The sequence below is a fragment of the Bombus pyrosoma genome, linkage group LG14, assembly GCF_014825855.1.
Source record: "Bombus pyrosoma isolate SC7728 linkage group LG14, ASM1482585v1, whole genome shotgun sequence".
Classification (NCBI taxonomy): Eukaryota; Metazoa; Arthropoda; class Insecta; order Hymenoptera; family Apidae; genus Bombus; species Bombus pyrosoma.
This window is the reverse complement of record NC_057783.1, coordinates 9,128,751-9,151,538: the sequence shown is the minus strand read 5'-3', so window position 1 is coordinate 9,151,538 and position 22,788 is coordinate 9,128,751. Positions and strand designations below refer to the sequence as shown.

Genomic DNA, 22,788 nt, shown 5'->3' with positions numbered 1-22,788 from the left:
ACCTGTTCTCATATTCATATCGATATTTTCATTCGATATCTTATTCATGCTCTGTTTTCTGTGAAAATAAGCGAAATATTAAATATTTTAGAGGATTCAGCAATATATTGTACATATTTCATTCCTTTTACCATTAAATTTGTGAGAATATTATAATCGTATCATTGGAATTTACTAAATCTGGCAGCAAAGATATAAATAAAATAATAGTATCACAATTAATCATAAATAAATACGTCTATTAGATGTTGCGTCTGTTCACACACAGTCCAATTCTATTCAATGTCCTTTCTACTTTCAGATTTTAAATCACCAAACATTTCTTAATGACTACAAACAAGCACGTAAGTATACGTAAATTTGAAAATTATAATGTCAACGATTTGTTTCCATTATACTCCATACATTTTCGAATAATAAATACAAATACCGATAGCGAAAAAAAAGAAACGGAAAGTGAGAAAAAAAAAACAGGACACGAAAATTTAACTTCCTACGCTAAAATATCCATATAAACTAGTCTATACACAAATAGCAAGCAAAACAGGCAAATACGTAACAATCGGTTCGTTGCAGCATGTTGTTGGTACAGTAAAGACTAAAAACGGGGCAACGATTTTGTGTTCCGCGAGGTGTATAGCCGGACATCGGACCGGAATCGTAGAGAGGGAAGTTCTCCAATTTTATAACGTTATTCAGCTGGGCGTTCAAGCTGAATATGAAACGGGGGAATTAAAGCGAAGGGGAATCCGTTTCGAAAATAGTATGAAAATGAGAGCGGCGCGATGAAAACGAAAGAAGTTAAAGATCTCGGTGTTACGAGGAGACGGCGCGCAGAATTCTCGAATTCAAACTTAATCTTTCGCCGCGATCATCGGAAGTGGAAGTTCCTCGAGGGAGGCACGAAACTAAGAAGATTATCCATAATTTATGTAGGAAGTAAAACAAAGAGTGGACTGCCGCTGGTGGTGCTGTATAATTTCAGGTATCGTCACGTGGACTATCGTTCTGAGTTTCGGAATCTCGTTAATTTCCCTTCCTACGGTTTCAAGCTGCTCCATTTTCCCCGCCGTCGAACCCGATCATGTATATTTATTCATTTACACCTACAATTTACTCCATTTACGTCTCTCAATACAGCTTTAACGAAAGGATCGCAATAAGGACATATAATGCAACGTATTTGCAACACGCTCGTTCAACGCGCATGCTATTCGCGCTATTTTCAACGAATTGTAATATTGACATTCGTGTTAATGAAACTTTCATCGAAGGATATATTTGGCGAATTTAATGTGGATTTTGTATCGGGTTTATCATCCAGGAAGCATAATTTAGAGAAATATCCTATAATTTATGAACAGAGCAACAACGGAGTATATACAAATTATCGTATATACAAGAGGAATATGAGAGCGCATTGGAAATTATATCTAATTTTGACGAAGGAACAAAGATACTAGGATTTAATAGAAAATAAGTGCGCGTATAATCTGAAAATTTGACTAGGTCAGAGCCAATAGTTTCAGCAGAGAATAATCTGCCAGTATGTTGACCATTCGTTGTTCAAAATAACAGGCTACAATGCTGGTCAGGCGTCCGGTTAATTATTCGATCGAGAGAAATTATGGTCACACATCGAGGTAGAATGCAACGCGTGTATCTCTGCAAATATTAGATTAAAGAAACATGTGATTATTAATGAAGACGAAACATACAATTTCCCTTAATTTACAGGGATGAAAATTAGTCGAAATAACCGTGTTCAAGGATCTCGCACATGCGTGTGTTTCTTATCAAAACTTGAACGTCACCCAACACCAGATTTACTGTACAAACGGTCAGGTGAAAGAAGAATTCAATGTTTTTAGACCGATCCTTCCTCTCGGTTCCATCGTGATATTAACGATCAGTCCTTCCACTGAATAAATTTTTCGAGAAGATACCGCAGATTGTATCCGTTCTGTAGGTTGGAATTAACATATCAAAAAATGAAAATCGAGAGAATTTAATGGAGATTTAAAAGATCGAAATGAAAATTAAAATGAATTTTCTACCTCTAAAAATGTTTCTATTTAAAAATTCTACTAAATGTATTCGATATAAAAATACATTATATCCATTTTAAAACGTACCTTGTATTCTTTATTCGACTTTCTATTCCTTCTATGCGTAACGTATATTTCAAAATTATTTTAATACCAACGAATTAAAAATATTATATACGACGAATACTTAAAAACATTGAATACTATAAAAATATGAGTAAGTGTTTGCTAAAAAAATGTAACGTTAACGCAACGAGTAAAAATTCGCGTCGGTAAGCGACGAGCTTCTTTCTATCCTTTTCTTCCAGCCAGAAAGTTAAAAGAGGAGGGAAAGAAAGAAAGGAGGATTTCGGTCTAAGAACAAAGGGTTGTCCGCGAGACGAGGAAACGATGCATTAACGAATTAAATGGAGCACAAAGGGTTAATATTCGAAATTTCACGCGTCCGACATGAACCTTTCCCTCGGCCGATTGTATCTAAGCATAATGAGCTACTACAATTGCCTTCTCCCGAGCAAAACGGTAATCCAGCGTCGCTTTGAATGCGCTCGTTACGAATCTATATAGCCTGGTCCCTCTCTTAAACACGGAATTTGGTGGCAATTGTACGATACGCGATTTCGAAGTCACTGCCGGATTGTGGCTGGCAATGGCGGGATAGAAATATCGGCAATTTACCCTCGGCCGGCTTTTGAGAATACGAAACTCGATTTACACGACCATTACGCGGCCACTCGTTTCAACTTTATTCAATGCTATCGACATGCTCTGTGACTTTCAACGGATGTCCATGTCCATCCAACAATCACAGTTTTTCATGTGAAAGTAATTATCATTAATGAGGGAAGGACGAGACGAGAATCGGTAGGAAAAAATCGTTACGAAATACGAGGGAGTCTGAACGTCCTTTCTAGTTCTGAGTGATGATCCTAACACGAAGGGAGGAGATTTCTCGATTTATTGTTGCACATAGAATTTTCGTCATACGAATTGTATTTTGCCGGGAATGAGATAAAAATTATATTTCGTGCCGACAATAACCTTCTCGAAGAAAATCGTACTTGAATCTAATTTCGAGGAATGTCCTACTTTCTGCTTAATTTCTCCTTATAGCATCTCTCGACCGCACGATGGAAAAATCAAATCTAGCCTCTTCTTTGGTATCTTTTGTTTATTTCCTTTCATTGTGCGTAAGCGTCTTTTTAAACAAACTCGTTGCTCAACCTTCGTTCACCAAGCTTTTGCGCAACAAAAAATAGAAGTATCTATTTAGAATGAATTAGAAAATAATTAGAAATATTTTCATTGAAACAAATTTATTTTTAATGAGAAATCCAGATCATGAGAATATAATGAAGATCTACAAGCGATTTAATTTGAAATAGGAAATTGTTTTTAGAAATTCAATGTACGTTTTACACTCATTAACGATTTAGGTAAGTTACGATCTTGCATGTTCTTAATTTTTAAAAGAGGAATCAGAAATTACGTTCGTGAAAGATTCGTAGAAAGATGTATACTAAACAGTCTCGCCGTTTTCGGCAAGTTTCAAAGTCTCATGAAATTCTTTTGTACAGTGAACATTCTAAATTGCACAACTTACAAAACTATCTTCAGTACTCTTTCGTTAAGAAGTTTAAAGTCGAAGAAAAGAGCTTCGCAAGCAACTTTCAAACATTCACGAAGAGAAATACTTGTGCGAGAGGAAAAAATTTTAAATTATATAATCATGAGAACTAACTAGCGCACTATTTTCTTTGTAAAGAGGAAAATATCGCAGAAATCTGGCAGCTGTTTTTATTCCCGGAATCCCTAAATCTCAGTATAGAAACGCTACTGTATATTATGTGTATACATAAGTAATAATAAAATCTCCATTGAGGTTTCAAATAGCTAATAAAAAAGAAAGGGAAAAATGTCTATTTTATACGTGAACAAAGAACGCGAGAGAAAGAAAAAGGGAGAGAAAAATAAGAAGGAAGAAAACCTGCATATTATAAAAGACGAAAAGAATTTGAGAGAAGGAATTACAAAATATTTATTCCTTCTGTCTCACCAGTCCATTCTTATCCTACAAAAAATATGTCAAAATTTAATCTAAATGAGACAGAAATTTCTGATTTTGTGTCCTGTGATAGTGATATAGGATTTCATTAATTTTTCCCACTTACACGTTGTCCAAGCATCAGCGAAATAAAAGCAAGGTGTAAGTGAGAGGTGGGTGAGTACCGAAATCCAATTAACTCTTAATTTAATTAAAAACCGACCGCGATACGTAAAACGCAAAAAAGTTTACGTTAAATATAAAAAATTACTTCTCGGCGGGCGACGTCGTGAATAAAATTTTTGTTTCAACCTCCCGTCGTCCTAGTTCCATGCATTTGTTCGTGAAACGCCCTAATTTAAGAATAACAGAGTGAATAAACCTGCTGGTTTGCAATGACGCAGGCAGAGAGGAAAAGGACAGAGCGTGTCGTAAAGTTCGCTTGTTACGATATTTCTCTAACGTCGATGCAGTCATGCAGACGTGAATGAAATGCGTACAGAGAGAAAGAGAGAAGTCTGATGCTAATGCGAAGATGAAAACGTCGAATGGAATGCGGATTTTCTAAAACGAAGCACGAACGAGTGCATTCGTGCTCGTTGAAAGAAAAACAACGGAGGAGAAACGGAAGATAAAAGTTGTTTGTATCGATTCCTTGCCTAAATAAACGCACCGTAAATCTTTTTTCAGCAATTGGCGTCGTCTTTGATCTAAGCTCGCCCCTTTATGGCTAAAAAATTGAATGAAGAATCGTAGCGAGTATTCGCTATAAAAATAGACAGCGAAATTTTCGAGAAAATTGTAGTTACGAAAAGGAAACGCCGTAGTAACATTAAAGTATTATATTCAGGAGAGAAAGATAGAATTTCCTTTACAGCTAATACCCTCGTATCTCTCCGATATTTTCCTTCCTTTCACCATCGAACATTCAATCCTCCGGCAAGCGCGATTACAATTTTCATCGTTGCCATTCTGCATTATGAACGCGCACGCTCATTATCGAGGCATGTGGCTTCGAATCTTGTGAAACATTCAGAGGGCTTGCCCTTCGCGTTTCCGCCGACACATCGGGGAAAGGAGCGGAGAATTAATTTCTCAGCTAATAGTGCGTACAGTTCAGGTTTGAACGCAAAAATAGAATAAAATATGTACGGGGGGTCGCGACGAAATTCACACCCTGGGCGATAACGTTGGATCGAAACGAAGACATAGAAGTCGTGGAAACGTGGAAAGAAAAGCAAAGGGCGATAAGGGATATGGTACGAGTCACGGTTTGAATCGCGGCAACTCACCAGAATTGGATCAATTGAATTATACTTGTATGATTCATTAGCGCCTCACTCTGCGAAACAGTAAGTGAATTACCACTAGAATTGTGCGAGATAGTAGACGACAGTTTCGTGTGTTTTTGTCGTTCGTGAGGCATGATAGAACGACACAGACACGCATTGTTCTTCGCAAAGTGGATTACCCGTGGACGAGACGGGAACAGAAGCGATGATACTTTCATCGATGAGTTGGTTTTTTCAAAGCGTTCCATTGTTCTAACAAACGTTTATTCGTTCCATGCAGGGGTAAAACGACTTTCGATCGTTTCGTGCCGCGGAGCCGCGCCATCCATCGAGTTCTCCGCGACGATTTGAAAATTTCGGGAAAGTAATTCGAAAGGAAGGAAGGTTCGTGGCTCTCGAATCTTCCATATAAGGTTAAGTAGCATATTTAAGCGAGTCTATTATCAGTTTGATGGATATCATTGACGAAGTATTACGCGACTCAGGCGCATTATTCTTTTAGGTCTTTGGCTGAGCTTTTAATTATTAGATCCAGTAAAAGCATCGTTACGCAAGCTTGTACAAAGGTGATTTAAATACGCGACCGTTGTCGATGTATCTCGGATTCTTCAAAGGATCAAGTTAAATTCATCATTAAATGATTACTCGTAGCTCGTAGAATGTAAATCAGTACTTTGCGTAAGAGAACAAAATTGAGTCGTTTCAATCGCTCGTTAAAATTCTAACGAAAATGTTAGATATTACGCCGTGATTCGTTCGGATTTACGTATTTTTTTAAAACACATGCACGGAAGCGGATCTTTTCAAGCTCGTGTCGTTCACTGTCAGGTTACAAATGAAACTTATCGCAAATCGATCTTCCTAAATGTAGCGGCGGGTAGACGTGCACCGCGGCGAATATCATTTAAACATTATCGCGTCTGGCGTACCAAGAGAGATCAAGGAAATGTAAATTACAGCGCGCACGTATCGTCCAGCACGCTGTCATTCGATCCGGTGATTATCATTAATCGCTGGAAATTGATGGAACTCCCGGATTGTGTATAGATCGTGTTCCACATTTGCGAAACGAGGATGGGAAAAATACAGGGAGACGGGGGTTTAGTGTACATTCTTCGTAAGTGCAGGGCAAACGATTACGGCCAACTGCTTCACGGGTGAACTATGAACAGCTTCTGGAACGACGTTGAATGGGTGCAAACCGAGTGAAAGTTGTGCAAATGTTTACAGTGGAAGTGAACTGCGGCAAAGAAAACGTGCGGGGGCGGATGTGAGGGGATGGAGGGCAGTGGAGGGGGTACGGAGAAAACCGCGCCGCCATGCCTAAAGTTATTCAAAGGAGGAGAACGTCGAAGGGCCTTCGGTTGAACGGAGCGACCGAACAGAGCTAATTTTATTAGAGAAGTACTTGCTCTCCTCGACTGCGTTTGCTCGATTCGGCTTGAAAAAGCTATGTAAGAGACGATCGAATATTTTTTAATTCGCTTCTTCATTCGATTAGCGTGAATTTCTTTTGCGGTACATTCGTTCAATGTTGAATTCGAAATGTTCTCCCGAGACACGCCTAAGGTTAGTTTACAACTGTATTTTTAATGAGCTAAAAAAAAAGAAAAGAAAAAGGATATATCATGTCCATTTTATAGAATATTTATATATTTCTTATGGTTGAACTTACTCACGAAAGGATGCTCGAGTTTTATGGCACAACTATGTCTGACTACATACTGACCGCCTCTACTTAAAGCCCACTTCTTTTATAGCTGTCGCTAAGTTTCACTTCTTTCGAGTAATTTATCCAATCTTAAACTTTTGCATTCTTCGACGGATTGTGCAAACTTCAATGCAATTACATATTTAAGCGAGAATCAAAATTATCGAAGCTACGGCCAGCCGTACCTGATAACGACAAACAACCCCAGGAAAAGCTGGTGAACAGTTAAGGAGAATTCCCTGCAGGTACGCGCTTATTATCGATTTTAAAATGTCGTTAGTAAGAAAACTTTCCCTTATAATAAATCCAATTTCCCCGGAACAACCTTGAAATTGGCTCGAAGTTCGACCGGAACTTTCCCTTAGCTGTAACCCTTATAGGATGCAATTCCGTTTCTGAAAACGGTGGTTATTCGTAACCACCGCCGAGTTAATTGCATCGGATGCAACGTTCAATTTCCCAGGGTTGAAAGTTGGTTCGGATGTAGCAACCCGGCCCGCCGTAAACTTTATGGTTTAAATTAAGAAAGCTTATGAAGAAACGCTGTCAGTGGCCGTGTCAAAAAAACTTTTTCCTTACTCTTCCGACGAGCTTGTCGCACCTCCGCTCACCGGAAACTTTTACGGCGGGTCGGACATGCGAGTGGACTTTAATCTGTTTCAGTGGCCCGGATCAAAGGCGTGTAACATCGTATCACATCTTTGCTTTATGGTAACTCGCAACTTTCTTCCAACGTGGGGTCCTGTTTATCTTGCGCTGCGGATAATCTACTTCTCTCGGAGTTTAATATCAAATATTACGTACAGGAGATATCGTGGAAACGAGAGAAATTCGTAAATTTTGAAAAATCCGGAAAATTCGAAAAATCGACCTCCTTCAAAGCCACGCCTGTAATAAAAAAAACATCTTGCCGCGCTTTCGATTTCTCTTTGCATAAGAAATCACTGTATATGGAAAGTCTGGAAACGTCAACGAACTTTCCATGCTATCCGTTTCTTCGTCAAATGAAATTATCACGATCTCCCTCGTATTTGCATAATAACGCGAAATGTGCTTCGATCTGGACAAAAAATTAATCGTCTTAGGCGACGAACTAGGTCGCACGAATCTTTCCAACGGCGCTAATATCATAGACAGAGAGAATAAGCGAAAAGAAAGGAGAAGGGCAAAAAAAAGAAAGAAGGGAAGAGGATGAAAGGAAAAGAGAAGAAATTCGAGACAGTGATTCGTGAATTTAATTCGTGCAAAAAGGGGTTCGCCGATATCTTGAAATTCACGAGCCATCGCCGCGAGCAAATCTTTGGAATTAGCGGATTAGTCGGGTAATGCCAATCTATCGTTTTACGAGCTGACGTGATCGCAATAAAACTTTTTCATCCACTCGTAACGAGCCGGCGATAAATCGAGGCGACATTAGAATTTTCTCTCCGCCGTTGGAACAATGTTAAACGCTCGATCCTGTGACGTATTACGAACAGCCGACAGTGAATTAACACGGTGTAAAACAATAAAAAGTCGTTCATCTCGCTGGTAAAACGTAGACAGAAGAGGAGCCACGCGTTCGTTCGCTGGGCCGGGAATAATGAACATTAATTGCTCGAGTTTTCGGTAGTCTGCTCGGCTTGTCGACCAGGATTTACGATTTCTGACGCGCAGAGAAAGCGAACCTGTCGCCTTTGTAATTATAACGAAAGTAATTTGAAAATGGGTTAAACACGAAATAGTCCGAGGTTCTCCGGGTTTCTGTTTATCGCGGCTCCGCGGAAATGAAACCTACGAACGAAGAGAAATTTCTGATGGGATTCCAACTTTTTCCTTGTGATGAATAAAGAGGGAACAGGCGCGAAAGTGGTGTTCGAAAAATTCCGAAGTCCGCGGAATCAAAAAGCGGAACCTCATTACAAGTTCAAATGGAATTTCGAGTTCATGCTTCACGGATATACCTTATGCGTGATCCGCGGTGAAATTTTTCTGCGGTTCGAATCCCGCGTTTCGCAGGATCGCGAAGCGAGAGATTTTTTCACTTCGATGTAACAACCGAAGTTGGTGACTCGTTCAGAAAGTTTCGACGAAGAATGTTATCGTAATAATAACGCGGTATTACAAAATTCCAGACATCTTTCTCACAATGTATGCTTCTCTTTTTCGCGTCAAATCAGAGTTCTTGAATTTGAATACTTTCAACCCTCCAAATTTTTCGATTAATCCCGAAATGCGTACTTCTTCTTTCAAATATTAATCAAACATTTTGAAAATCCATCTTACCGATGCGTTTAACGTAAAATATCATCTCGCTGTATCCAGTTTCTACCAAATTATATTATTGATAACCTAAGCAAAAACTCGCCGAATAGACACATCAACGAGCGAAATTTGTAGATTCGTTTAATTAAAACACGTAGGATGAATGGAACCACCGGAACCCAGCTTCCTATCTTCGGAAGGCTTCTTGAATCGTTGCCTATCCCTTGTCATCCCAAGAACAGTTAGCCACAATTTCCCGTGGAGATTGCGCGTTCACCTAGATCCAACAACAGCAGCAGCAGCAGCAGCAGCCAACAAGCAACTGCAGTATTCATTTTCAAATCCTGTAGCTCGATCCACGGCAAGATTCTTTCTCTATTCCACCCAGCATCTCGCCAGGGGCTGTTCAATTATACACGCTTGAAATATCATTCACGCGTATTTTATTCAGAACCGCGACAACGCGTAACTCGCTGGGACAAAAGGACGAGGGATTCCATGGTGCATTTTAGACGAGTATCGGAGACTCTTCTTCCGGCCGTCTAATTTTTTCACGAGACCTGCATGTGCACATAGACGAAGGAGGTTTGGGAATACATCGACAAGGGTAACTTTTCGATTCAGTAAGTCGGTTAAAGGGAGTGGGCAGATAGAATCGAGGTGAATCGAGGATTCAGAGTAGTGCGAGGGACCGTTCGCGATCGCTTTACGAGGCGACGTGATTGTAATCATCCAACTTTTTGCCCGCCACCGGCCAACGGAGCTACTTGGAAATCCTCCGGGGTACTTTTAATAATTCAGTCGAATTGGACGCGAGGACATGTCGCCGGAGGCGGCTGCGACGTCGTTGCATCGCCTCCGAAAAATTAAACCTCGAGCTCGTTCCACGCGTGAACGGAATACGGGACGACTGTGAAACAGGCTCGGTCTGGTAATTGTTTCCTGGGATAAGTAATGACCGATGGAAAATCGGGATACGATCGAGCGAGCGTTGTCGCTTCCGAGATTGATTCACCGCCGGCTGAATCGGCGTGATTTTTCGTACCATCGACTTTGATCGATGCTCTGGCTTCGTCTTTTCCTTCGTTTCGTTAGCCACTTGTTTTAACTTTCTGATCAAGTCCGCCTATCTCTGCCACTGTCTTGAAAATATTCTTTTTCACGGGTTTTGTGAGAATGTATTTGCATAGGTACTTATTTTAATGCAGACATTGATTGTCAGAAAGCGAACGAATTTAGTTTCAGTTCTACAAAAACATTTGGTGAACAAATTCTCTTGTATCGGGGCTACAAACGCGTGGGAAGTAGAAAGAGTGTCTGTGTCAGGGAAAGGGGGATTGGAAATCGACGTTGATCGTAGAGTGGCAATGAAAGGGATCGAAAGAGGTTTGATGGCAATCGAGATCGCAATCACGTAAAATCGCATCGTAAAGCGATCGCTAACATTTCCGCTATCTGGTTAAATTCAGATTCGAGGGGATGGCCCGGGATATGCTTTTGAACGATAATAACGAGACGGATGAAAGTGGCGGTAAAGGAGCAAGCTGAACAAAGTGAATGTCAAATCACCCGACCGATGAATAAATTTCAACTTGGAGCATATTTTGATTCTCCGTCTTCCTTCAATTTGTGTTAGTATTCCGGGCGAGTCGTGCAGATTCGACGAAAAAGTTTCCATGAATGAACAATCCCAATGGTATACTGTTTGGACGATTAAGATTCAAGAGCGTTCACAGCGGAAACTAAATTTAGGGATACTTAGGGTCAGTAATTATAGAGAGAGGTTTAATGTTTTAACATGAAAATCTTCAAATATTTCGTGGTTAAGGCGATGAACTTGTACAACTGATTAAGTTTCAGTTTACGTAATATGCGATATAGAGAAATATATAATAAAAATATATCATGGAACGTTTTCTACCATTTTTCCTTCGTAGATTGTTGCGCAGATATAACGGAAAAGAAAGGGGCAACATTTTCTTGCAACCTTCATTTAAGATGTATTAAAAGATCGTTTTAAGGCTGCATAGAGAAATATGTAAATAGGGGAGGAAATTTTGAATGAACCATAACCCCACAGACGAGCTTAAATGTAATTAATATCGTACTGCTCTTCCTTTCACCCCTTCCCTCTTACTTTATACAACAGCAGGCCTTGCGTCATTTTCCATCCCTATTTCAACGAAGGGCTGGTGGTGCATCAGGGTGGTTTTACTGCGGCGTTAACTCAATATCTTCGCCATCGTACCATGATCTATTCCTTTCATCCCCTTTCTATCCCAGCACCAAGACAAATGCCCGAATAATATCCTTGATAAGGCGAAACTCAGCCCGCACTCCCAAATTCATCGACGTACATTCCATACATATTTATTGGGCCGTGTGCCGAACCGAAAGTAATCAACATCTACTCAATTTGCATTCAAAAATACGGTGAATTCGATTTTTCGTCCCAATGACTTCGTTTAATTGCCAAAAAAAGTTTTCAACGTGTTGTCGAAAATTGATTTTAAATTTTCAATAGCGTAGCGACAATCGCTTGTAACCTTTTTAGATCGAAAAAAGAAAGTAATTTTCGTTTGATTTTCGAAAAATCTACGTGCCTATAAATGGCCATTGGGCATTTAGATTAACTATTACGAAAGAATTAAAGGTGAATACTACTTTTCGAGAGAAAGCATTCGAATAACAAAAGTTTAAACGTTACATCATGCTGGACAGGAATAAACCGCTGCAAAACTCAAATCTCAAACTTACACGACTTATGCAAATAAAAGAATGAAAAGAACATGGCGCAAATTAGCTAACATACTCTGTTCTAATTTTGCAACGCAAATTCCTCTTTGCCTGCCTTCAAAAATTCAACGAGAAAAATAGAATGCACCGCTTACTCAGTGATATAACAATAGAGTGACGTAAGCAGCGCAACTAAAACCGCGCGCTCGTGAACGTAAAAGCAAAATCCACCATAATAATCTCGTTAGAAATCTCGTGGCCGTATTATATAGGATCTGTTTGCGCACGTTGAATACGAGGAATTTTGCGCAACCGCGCACGTGTATTGAAATAAAAACATATGACGCGGAATACGGTCATCTAATTAAGGGCGTTTCACCATAGGAACTGTCTAATTACCAGCCACAACAGCGCGTCAGCGGTATTTTAATACCGACTTCTTTTAAGGTACATTAAGGTACCTTAAAAGTACCTTTTAAGGTACATTATCCGCTTTTAGGTGTAAGATATAGGAAAGTCACGAAAATTTTGACTTACTTGTGCAAGTATCCTCGATCCTTCAAAAATTATATTGCGAAGAAATAGGAAAGGCAGGACTCTTGATTAGCAGAAAATGTCACGGTAGAATGTTCCATTGAAATGCAAAATTTCACCTAAGATCTTGTAATTCATTAGGAACATTTAGCATGACGATTGGCGTATAAGTTTGATTTATACAATGACTGAACATGTATTGAAAATGTTAATCCTTTCGCCGAATACGAACTTTACAAGCATGATATTGCTTTTTTGAAGGGAAGAGGCTTGAAATATTACAGATGATCAGCCGGTTTCAAAGCGGAACGATAAGCCTGGAAATTTCACGAAATTATACCACGGATATCGAGCACAAACTCTCCCTCTTTTCGATTAATTCCCGCAAAATTTCATTCGTCCAACGGGAACATTGTTCAATACTAACCATCAACGTTTCGAGAAATTAATGATACTGGTTCCGAGCTATGACAAATATTAATTACCCTTAATGCGCATAATCATACACGCGAGAGGAAGCTTTTGATCTCAACTTTGACACTCGCGAAATACGTCACACACTGATGAAATATCATATGTCCTTGCGAGAACACAATTCTTCCTATAGAAATAACTGAATGCTATAGGAAAGAAAAAGAGGAGAAAAAACAGTATCGTTCTCTACCAGGTTTCACGATTTTCAACGATGATCCGACGTTGTTCGAAAAGTTTAACCGAAACGAAATGTCGGTGGGTAATTTCTTCGAGTTCCGGGAAACTGCCCGGAAAACAGGCTCTTTCTCCCTGGCTTTCAACCAGCCAACGATACATGCATTGCGTTTTAAAAGTCGTCGGGGCGCGAGATAAATTTCAGAGATCGCGAAACCAACTTTCTTCGTAGAGTACAATGCTGCATTTCCACGGAAGAATGGCGGCAGACTCGAACAACGAGGATCCTCTTTATGAAGGATTGGAGATCCAACGCGACGATACAAAGCCTTTTGCCATCGAGCAGATGCGTTATATTCAAGCTGCGTTTCATACGTGACATAAGCTGGAAACGCCGCATCGAGATATTTCCAAGTAGCTGGTCGACCGGGATAAAAGAGGACAGAAACTGTGTGACATATCGTGCGCTCGTGATCGACAACGATTGCTATTCGCTTTAATTAACAGATTAAAAGATGTAAAACATTTTTTAGGATCGGTAGCTATTGATATCCCAAAATTTTCAAATAATTTATAATAAAACATAACAGATATCAATGGTTCGGGAAAAATGGTAAAATTGCATGTGCGAAATTTGTTTTTATTTCACTGCGTATAAAGTTCGATGCTGGATATTGTTGTAAAATATTTTTGCAGTATAGTCTGGGCGAAAATTTCCAACGTGACATTATAGCATTACGCATGTGCCTGGATGCGAGAAATTCTCACCGGTAGAACGGCTGCAAGCTGTAGCGAAATACAATTACCAGGCAACAGCTGTCCATCAGGGCCAATTTATCTATGAAATCCGCCGATAACTAGTGATTATCATTATTCATCGTTGACGAGCTCTTATACGCTGACGGGCAGTGCTGACGGCATAATCAAGAAAATTATTCAACTTTTCCATCACCGTTCTCACGAGTGGGAATATTTTTTAAAAGAAACGCTATCTTTGCAAAAAATTTCGATTTCTGATTCGTTTGGAGAGCATACGAGTTAATAAAATATACAGAATATACCAAGTCTAATGTTTTCCGACATAGATTATAGAATCCTGATACAAAGAAGAATTAGATCCCCCAAAGCAATCTTCTTAAGGGTATAATCAACCATAATTGTTCTATATATAATCTAATAGCTGTATTCCCATAAATTTCTCCTAACGCTGAAAATTTCGCTTCAAAATCCGGCAATTTCCCTACGTGCTATTTCCAAAAACAATCTGTCCATACAACCCCGTGGAACAATCACGATTAGCCGTAAAGTTATCCTTCAACCCTCGTCACCCCTTTCCACTCATTATTCAGCCAGCCATAAGTCGTGCATCATCGAGCAACAGAAATCATGTTCACCCTCTGACGGGACTCCTCTCTCTCTCTCTCTCTCTCTCTTTCGCTTTATCCACGGAACAAATCTTTTCCAGGCCGTTGGTCGACGCCAACTCCGTCGAAATTAAGTTCAGATTTAATTTAATTAGACAGAGAAAGAGGCAAGAGGACCAGCCAAGGTTCCGAAGAACGAGAGTAGGTGACACGTTAGAAGAAGGTCGTCTCTTTTTCCCTCGGTCACGAATTTTTTCGTCGGCAGATCCACGTGTGCCACGTCCACCGCGAATATTGGATTCCGAGCGTCCCAATGCGACCGGGCTTTTTCCCTCCTGGTTCCTTAATCAAACGGAAATTACTCGCGGCGAGTTGTCACCGGATGCTCGAGAGCTTGGCCCGGTTCGCAGGAAAAAGTTTCAATCGGAATGCGCTAAATCGAATCACGTTCGACGCTCGAGTGGGAGTGGAGAGGGCCTCATGGCAGACCGGTTGTGTTTCCACCTGAGCACCCTTCATCATGAGCCGTCCACCTGGAAACAAAGTGACGACGACGCCAAGTGCCTGCTACCCCTCGAGTTCGCGTCTCGTCCTCCTCCCACCTTCCCATTTCCTCGTCCCTTTCACGAATCGATTACGCGAGTTTCTCCTTTACACCGTGTTTTCTCTGCTCGTCGTTCCACCCGCTATTAGCATCAATCGATTCACGGAATTAGTTCGGTGTTTTTCGCCAGCGACCGGATTGTAATCCAACTTTCGCCGCATACGAGGGTGGAAACGGATCGTGACGAGGGAGTGGAACTTTATCGGTTAGAAACCGATGAAATTTCAACTGAGAACGTGAGAGAGTCAACTTTTTTTCGCTGAGGTATTAAAGCTTGATTCTCCGGGGTGGGACGGGGGTGTTAATTTATTGTAATAGGGAAATTTGCAAGTTCCGGTTTAATGGATCGATAAAGTAGCGTGGGAAGATTAAAGGTTGCCTTCACTCTTCCTATATGAACGTTCGTCGAGGAAATAATATAGTTTCCGAACTTTGTCATCCGCTAGATCGATAGGTACAAAGCCTTAAAATCCTATCGTTCGATTATAACGAGGCGATATCCTCGCGTGTTAACTAACAGAATTAAGCAGAGTATCCATGAATCGTGAGAAGCGGCAAAATAATTGAACGCCATTTTCCCATTGCTAAGTTTCCGTTTTCCTTTCACCGGTTGCGGGGAAGAAATCTTATGATAAATGTATGCCGCAGACAATCGGGCACCAATCAGCTTTTCATTTAATTTGATTGCAACTCAAACAACGAGCCCGGCCCTTTCAACTTGAGATTAAAAATCAACATCGACGACGAGAGCAGCGTTGAAACCAGAAACGATGTATCGGTTTGATGATTGCAATTAAACAAATGATATCGAAGGACTCATCGAAAGGATTTATTGCGTTCGATCGTGGAATTTCGAAAAGGTCGTTCGAGTTCCTACGCTCGCGCCAATCGCTTTCCAATAAAATTTATGCTCTCCGTGCCGGGATACACACGGAATCGAACACATCAAAACGCGTGGAAAATCAAATAAACTCGAGGCTCGCGTTGCGTTAAACAAACAAAAATGCGTCCAAGGGTATAATAAATTTTATAAATCAAAGCGTCGCGGCTGGACAGGGCGATTGCGGTTCTTCAAATCCAACAACTTTTTCGCTGCTCCATTTCATTTTATTCGTTTCATTCGTTTCATCTATTCGAGCAAGGAAATTTTTCTTTAATTAAAATAATGACGCGAAGGTATTCTAAGATTACTGCGAAATATCAAATATACATTTTATAATGAACATTTCGTTCGATAAAAAAAAGCAGTGGCGTATACAAAGTACATATCGCACGGAAATTGCAATAAAATTGAGAAACAAAAAGCTTTTCCTACCCAGCCAAGATACACTAGGAAACTGCGAACTTTTGTAAAGTGTAAAACTTTTGAAGAAAGCATCAACTTCCTTTGTGTAAACGTAGGACAAAAAACATCAGGCTTCCAAAGTATTACTCGGAAGAAGACTGCCAACAAATCGAATTAAAACGATACGAGCAAAACCAATGAAGCGCTTTTCGTGGCTCGAAGTATATCTAGAAGTATATCTGCGGGAATTTCGAAAAACAAGAGCGAAGGAAGAGAGAAAAGAATGAAGAAGATAAGAATTGTATCGCGTTCGAAGATCTGGAAGGAGTCCGATAGGTCGATTTGAATTTAATTAAGTCAAGGCAAGACATAGGCAATTTGGCAAGATGCTCGCATTACAGAAGCTGGGCGTCGTTAATCGGATGAAGTCTGCGGTCTACGTAGGAGCAGCAGATATCGCGCGATACTATGAAATGTCTTGAGATCTCGCGGGGGTTCTTGCTTCTCTCCTTTTCACCCTATCCGGTTGAAACGGCCCTGTGCAACCTTCTACCTTCCACCCCAGCTCCCTTTTCGTCTTCCACGCAAGTATTTGACTTTCAAATGGCGCCTAGGTACAGCCGATATAGCACGTTATAACCAACCACTCCATTTCGAGAAGCAATTCCGCTAGCTGACGAATAGCCATTACCTCGGACTAACGATAACTCGATTCACGGCCGGAACACGCTGGATTTTTCCAGGCTAGAATTTCGTTTCCTTTGTCGGCTGGTATTCGATTCACGTGGCCGGTTATTCGAGACCGCGCTATGAGCCCACGAGTTCGCGATATTATTTTTCTTACCCATCTTTCACGTCACCGGGGATTCTAAGCCGATAGTGGCTCTTCGGTATATCGGAGAAAGCTTCAGGTTCGATATACGAAATGTCGCTTTTTCGAATGAAACTTTAAGCGTGAGTAATTTTCTAAAAACGTTTAACAAATAAATATCCAGCGGTACGCTATCGACATCGAATATGTCAGAAGTAGGAAAATATTTAATTCAATTAGTTCTTTGCCGGGGAAAAATAATTCGACACGAGATAATTAAAGAGATTTTAAATTTCAGTTAAACGGATTAATTTCGTTAAAGAGATTTAATACAGTCCAGTTCGCTGGAGAATAAATAATCACTGTAATCGGTTCTGATTAATCAGTTACCGGAGAGGACTGCCACCTAAAGATAAATATCCGAGAAAGATCGGATGATAGATTAAGAGGTTGAATATCACATCAAATCCTACACTGTTCGTTCGCCATTGGTAACGTTTATATACAAACTAAAAAAAATTCCAAAAATTACACAACGATGAGAAATTACCGATCGATCTTTATGCAAACCAATTTTCCGCCAGCTTTGACAATAACACGAAAATCGGTTAAAAAACAAAAACCCGGGAAAAAACGAGCGAATCGTATGCGTGTTCTTTTCGCTTCCTTTCGTCCAAACAATTAACACCGCCATCCATATTTATACGCGCTGTAATTTTTCATTTTCGTACTCGGCACGATTTTTATCACCGCTTATACCTTAATGAATATTCATAATATTCTGCGTATATGTAGCCTGCAGAGTACGTAGAAGCGAAGAGAGGCAGCTCGTTTAATATTTATTCGCATTAAATGCATGATCGATGTCTGATCGGCGATTTCGAATTCATCAGTTACATTTCCTCGGAGCAATTTCGCGATGATCGTTGGTCCATATGACCGGCACGACCAGCGGTGCAATGTCTTTCGTTCTAGAAATTTTTCCAAGCAGGGCAACGCTTAGCGTATTCGTAATTTTGAAACGCGAATGTTCGTTGAAACGGTTCGTTTGCCGGCAGTTACACTGATACTCGGGAGCTTGCATCGTGAAATTCTCCGAACGAACGCAACAACACGCTTGGCACATTGTACGCGGGCGCGCGACATTAAGAGGCAGAGAATTGCCGTGCCTGTATGTATTTTCCATGTGTGTGCACGTATACGTGCATGGTGTGCGGAAACATGGAGGCAGAGAACACTTCGCAAAAGTGTATCAACGTTTCCGTGGCACGCATTTCAACCGCAAGCGACTGCACTTTCCGGAACAGCGGCCGGAATAAGAGAGATGCACGCGTAAAATTTGCACGTAAACAGGAAGCCTTCGCCGCGAATCGCTTTGTGCTCCTCTCTTTCCCGTGGATCGAGACGTTAAGAATTGTACAACTGGAATTGTAGGATATTCTTGCGTCGGATCAAACGAGCAGGAATGGAGCCGCGTGAAATTTTCCACGATAAGCGGAAGCTCTTTTCTATGGAGGATTTGTTGCCTGAATGTTTAAGCGATACGGGGAAGAAAAGAAAAAAATATATTTCTTGGAACAGTGAAGGAAGTTTTATGCGATAGTTAACGTTGAAGAAATAGGAGTATCGTGGGCTTGGGCTGATTTTATGACAGACATGCACTTTTCATTTGCATCTTCTCACCTTCAGTTCAAATGTTTCAATGGTTATTTTAATAAATTTCAGAAATTACTTCCAATATTCTTACCTATTTAATGAATTATTTGCAGAAATATCAGATATCTAATTCGCCTCATGCCACTGATTTTACCAAGCTAACGATAGTCTATTTACCATGTTTCAACGCGATAGCAGGATAAGTCGATGTATATATATTCATCTCATAACAATCGCTGCATAAATCTTCGAAAAAAAACAATTGGGCAAGAATTCAATGAACACTCACCAAAACTTTCACCATGTATATTCTCCAGCTCTAAAGTCCAGCCCAGTCGAACGGGCAGCCAGGCAGCAGTTTAAAATTCCCACTGCAACGCGGCGTAAGCTCTCTCGCTGAAAGAAAAAAAGAGACAGTTCCACCTTTTTCTCCTTCATTCTCTGTACACCGGTTAATGGGAAACCGTCTGGTCGTGTTTGTCCGTGCAAATATTTTCGGACAACAGGGGGATGAAAGGGACAGCCCCGACGCTGCTATTTACCATCGCGAAACGCTTCGAAAATTGGGTTATATAAATATCCTTCGGAGGTGTCGAGACCCGGAGGAGTTGTACTCCCAACGAAGAAAACCAGGCCTCGCGTCTTTTCAATTCGAAACACGAATATACATGGCGCATAGTATATACACATATACACCATGGATAGAATCGTAATTAAGAATTCGAATCAAAGCCCCGCGACACTCTCAATTATTCTGTGCATTCATCCATACCATCTCTAACGAAGCAGCAGGAGAAACCGCCTGTTGCCTGCCGCTATTGCTGGCAAGGTTAACGAAGCTCTGGCACGAGAAAGAACGAAAGGAATAAAGAGAGCAGCGGCCTATTGGACTCTCGTGACACGTGCTCTCGAGCTTACGTAACCTGGATCCTCGCCCTCTCTTTGCATCCAACAGCCCTCTTGGGGTATTCTTCCTCTTTTGTCCCTGCCAGCGAGACCAGCTTATGTTTATAATTTCATGTTGACAGGCTATGAGATAATGAGACCACGTGTCGCAAATTTCACGACAACTTCCGTAGATAACTCCTATAGATGATAGTAATTTGTGACATTTCATGAACTGTGTGTACCTTTTGTATAAATAAGACCGAATTTAGGGCACGACTATTGACTTCTTGGTTTGTTGGTTTGATAAGCGGGATGGAGGAGAGAGGGCTCGGAGTTTTGTATTATTGATTGGGAAGAAGTATTTGCCTTTACTGATAGATGAATGTTGCTGATTATGACAGATTGTTAATCGCACGAACACATTTAACTCGTGATTGGCAAGAAGAGATCTATTAGACTCCAGCGATATTTACTTTTGCGATAGTTTGGAAAATATTCGCCACAACGTATTGTTTCAGTGCTCTACAAATAATGTATAACATCAACTAACCCTTCGCACTCAGCTGTCCCCTCTGAAGGGCATCGTAAATTTAGTGAACAACGCGAATTCCCCTTTAAGGAGACACAAAGATGGTGATTATATAGCACGAAATTACACAAGCTCAACATTTTTTAAAAAATATGTCTCCTTGAAGTTTTGCCTTCGCGTTACACGAAAAAAATAGAAAAGAAATGAAAAATCTTCTTGTAACAGAAGGTAGCGATAAAACGTTGTTCTCCTCCCAGAAAGATGCATAACTTTCTTATTCTTTTATAATTCGTAAATCAGTGGCAAAACGAAAAGGCAGAAGTGAGAGTTACAATATAAGCAGCAGTGAAAATGAGTTAGATTTCGATGTATAAGTATTGATATGAAAGATAACGAGAATAGAGGTAGCGACATTGTCCCACCTAGAAAAAAAGTGAATAAAATTCCGTTTTTCACGAAGAGTGCTTGAATTAGTGACGGAAGATCGGAAGAAGATCACCGAGTGTAAAGGGCTAATCGCATGAATTTAATACAATGTGTAAGTTCAGGTAATTTTTCAACCAACTTAAGTATTAATTAATTAATTAATTAATTAATTATCTGTAAATTTCTGAATATCGTGTAAAATTCCGTGCACCCTATCGTACCAGTTACGGGATAAGGAACGTAGCTTTTCGACGAATCACGTTTTGCGCACACACAACGCGAGGGTTGAACGGAGACTAAAGGCGAAATGGATGAAAGCAACGGCTAGCAAGATAGTGTTTTGACAACAAAGTCAAGGACCGTTTTGTTTCCGCTTCGTTGCTACGAATCAAAAATTTATGATTCTTTTATTTGGATGAACGTATGCGCAATAAAATCTGATTCCTCAAAAGAAAATTTTCTAGAGACCTATATCTAAGATGATTTAAATTTTCTTAATTGTTTTCTCCGTTACTAGCTATCTTTTTACCATCGAAGTATTGTAACTTTAATAGTGAACCATTTTCTTATTACATTATATTTGATCAGGTTATACTGGAAATTACGAAAATGGTGGAGATTGAGATGAATCATTAGCCTAACCGTGTCGAGCATGTGGTTAAGACAGATTGATACGCCTAACTTTCGACCTATCGGATACCCATTATACACGATCGCTAGCAGAACCGTCATCAACCGCGATTAATCTACTGGCGATCACCAATTAAGTAACAAATGTTTATCGCAATTACCCAATCTCAGACGTTTGAGGAAAAAGTGTCTCACAGAATCAGTTGCGCAAATGAATCAATAGGTTAAAGAAGTGTTATAAAGGTAATAAGTAATCGCACTCAGATACCGACCAAACTCCTAAATATTTTATCATTCTCAGGTTTCCTTTTTATTTAATTAAACCGGATCACAAGGCACGCGATCGACAAATCCAGTGAGCAAAAAGGAAGACAACCAAACCAGATTATACGTAGTATCAAACGTTACACGAAACAAGTGAAAAGCAAAACGACCAACGCTATAATTATCCCGCGTATATACACAGCGTTACACGTTCAAACTCTCATCTTTCAAAAGAATTTCCCGGACGTTTGCTAGTTTGCTAGTTTCCCAACGTTCGCCGTTCGTTGATTAGAAATTACCCGGTTTACTCTCTGCTTTATTAATGCCGTAGACCTATCAAAGGCCAGATAATTGCATCGTTTTTCATTTCCTTTTCCTCTTTTTTCTTCGTCGCGTAGACCGCGTCGACAGTTCCTTGTCCGGTTACTAAACGAAGTATTCAATTAATGCGCGTAGTATTAACATAACATTGGCTGTGCTATGAGATACCTGGAATTTTATGCGCCCACAATGCACACGTAAAGAAGAGCGCGCTAGGAAAACAGAGGAGAACAAAGGAAAAAGAAGAAGGAAAAATTAAAAAAGTGCCGACTCTAGGATGCCGTTACGCTCTCCGTGTTCCACGGTGTTAGCATTTTTGAGTTAATTACTAACGTAGGAGAAAAGGAAATAAAAAAAGAAGAGAGAAAAATGAAAAAAAAGAAGCGGAAAATTGCAGAATTAGGCAGTACCTACTGAGTGAACAACGAAAGTCTAGAGCTCTAACCTTTGTACCCGGCGCTCTAATGGGTGTACACCCTCGGAATCGCGATACTTAACGAAATTCTAGTGTTTTCGCGTCGTACACGCGTGGCGAATGAAAATCCTGTAACCCCCTTGAGTCTATACCACGAAAGAGAGTCGCACAGAACGATTCGTTTTTCTCTGACAAAAACTAACCCACTCAGTTGATCAACTTTTCGCGTAATGGACAAGGGTAAGCAGGTAAAATTTTCATGACGCATCAAACGAATATTTTGTATATCATTGGCGAATGGTTCTGATTCGACCAAAAAATTCTGCAGTTGAATGAAG

The 22,788-nt window shown here is 40.3% G+C and overlaps 1 protein-coding gene across 7 annotated transcripts in view; it reads right to left on the bottom strand.

Moving 5' to 3' along the window:
* LOC122574640 overlaps positions 1 to 22,788 on the bottom strand; it is a 248,895-nt gene that overhangs the window by 108,306 nt on the left and 117,801 nt on the right. For 6 of the 7 annotated variants that reach the window (XM_043742423.1, XM_043742424.1, XM_043742422.1 and 3 more), the window contains one exon: positions 19,267 to 19,373. The exons of the other annotated variant lie outside the window; for it this stretch is intronic. In XM_043742423.1, coding sequence (XP_043598358.1) covers positions 19,267 to 19,281 — 15 coding nt within the window. In that variant the 5' untranslated portion in view covers positions 19,282 to 19,373. The remainder of the gene's footprint in view (positions 1 to 19,266; positions 19,374 to 22,788) is intronic. 7 annotated transcript variants of the gene reach the window in all.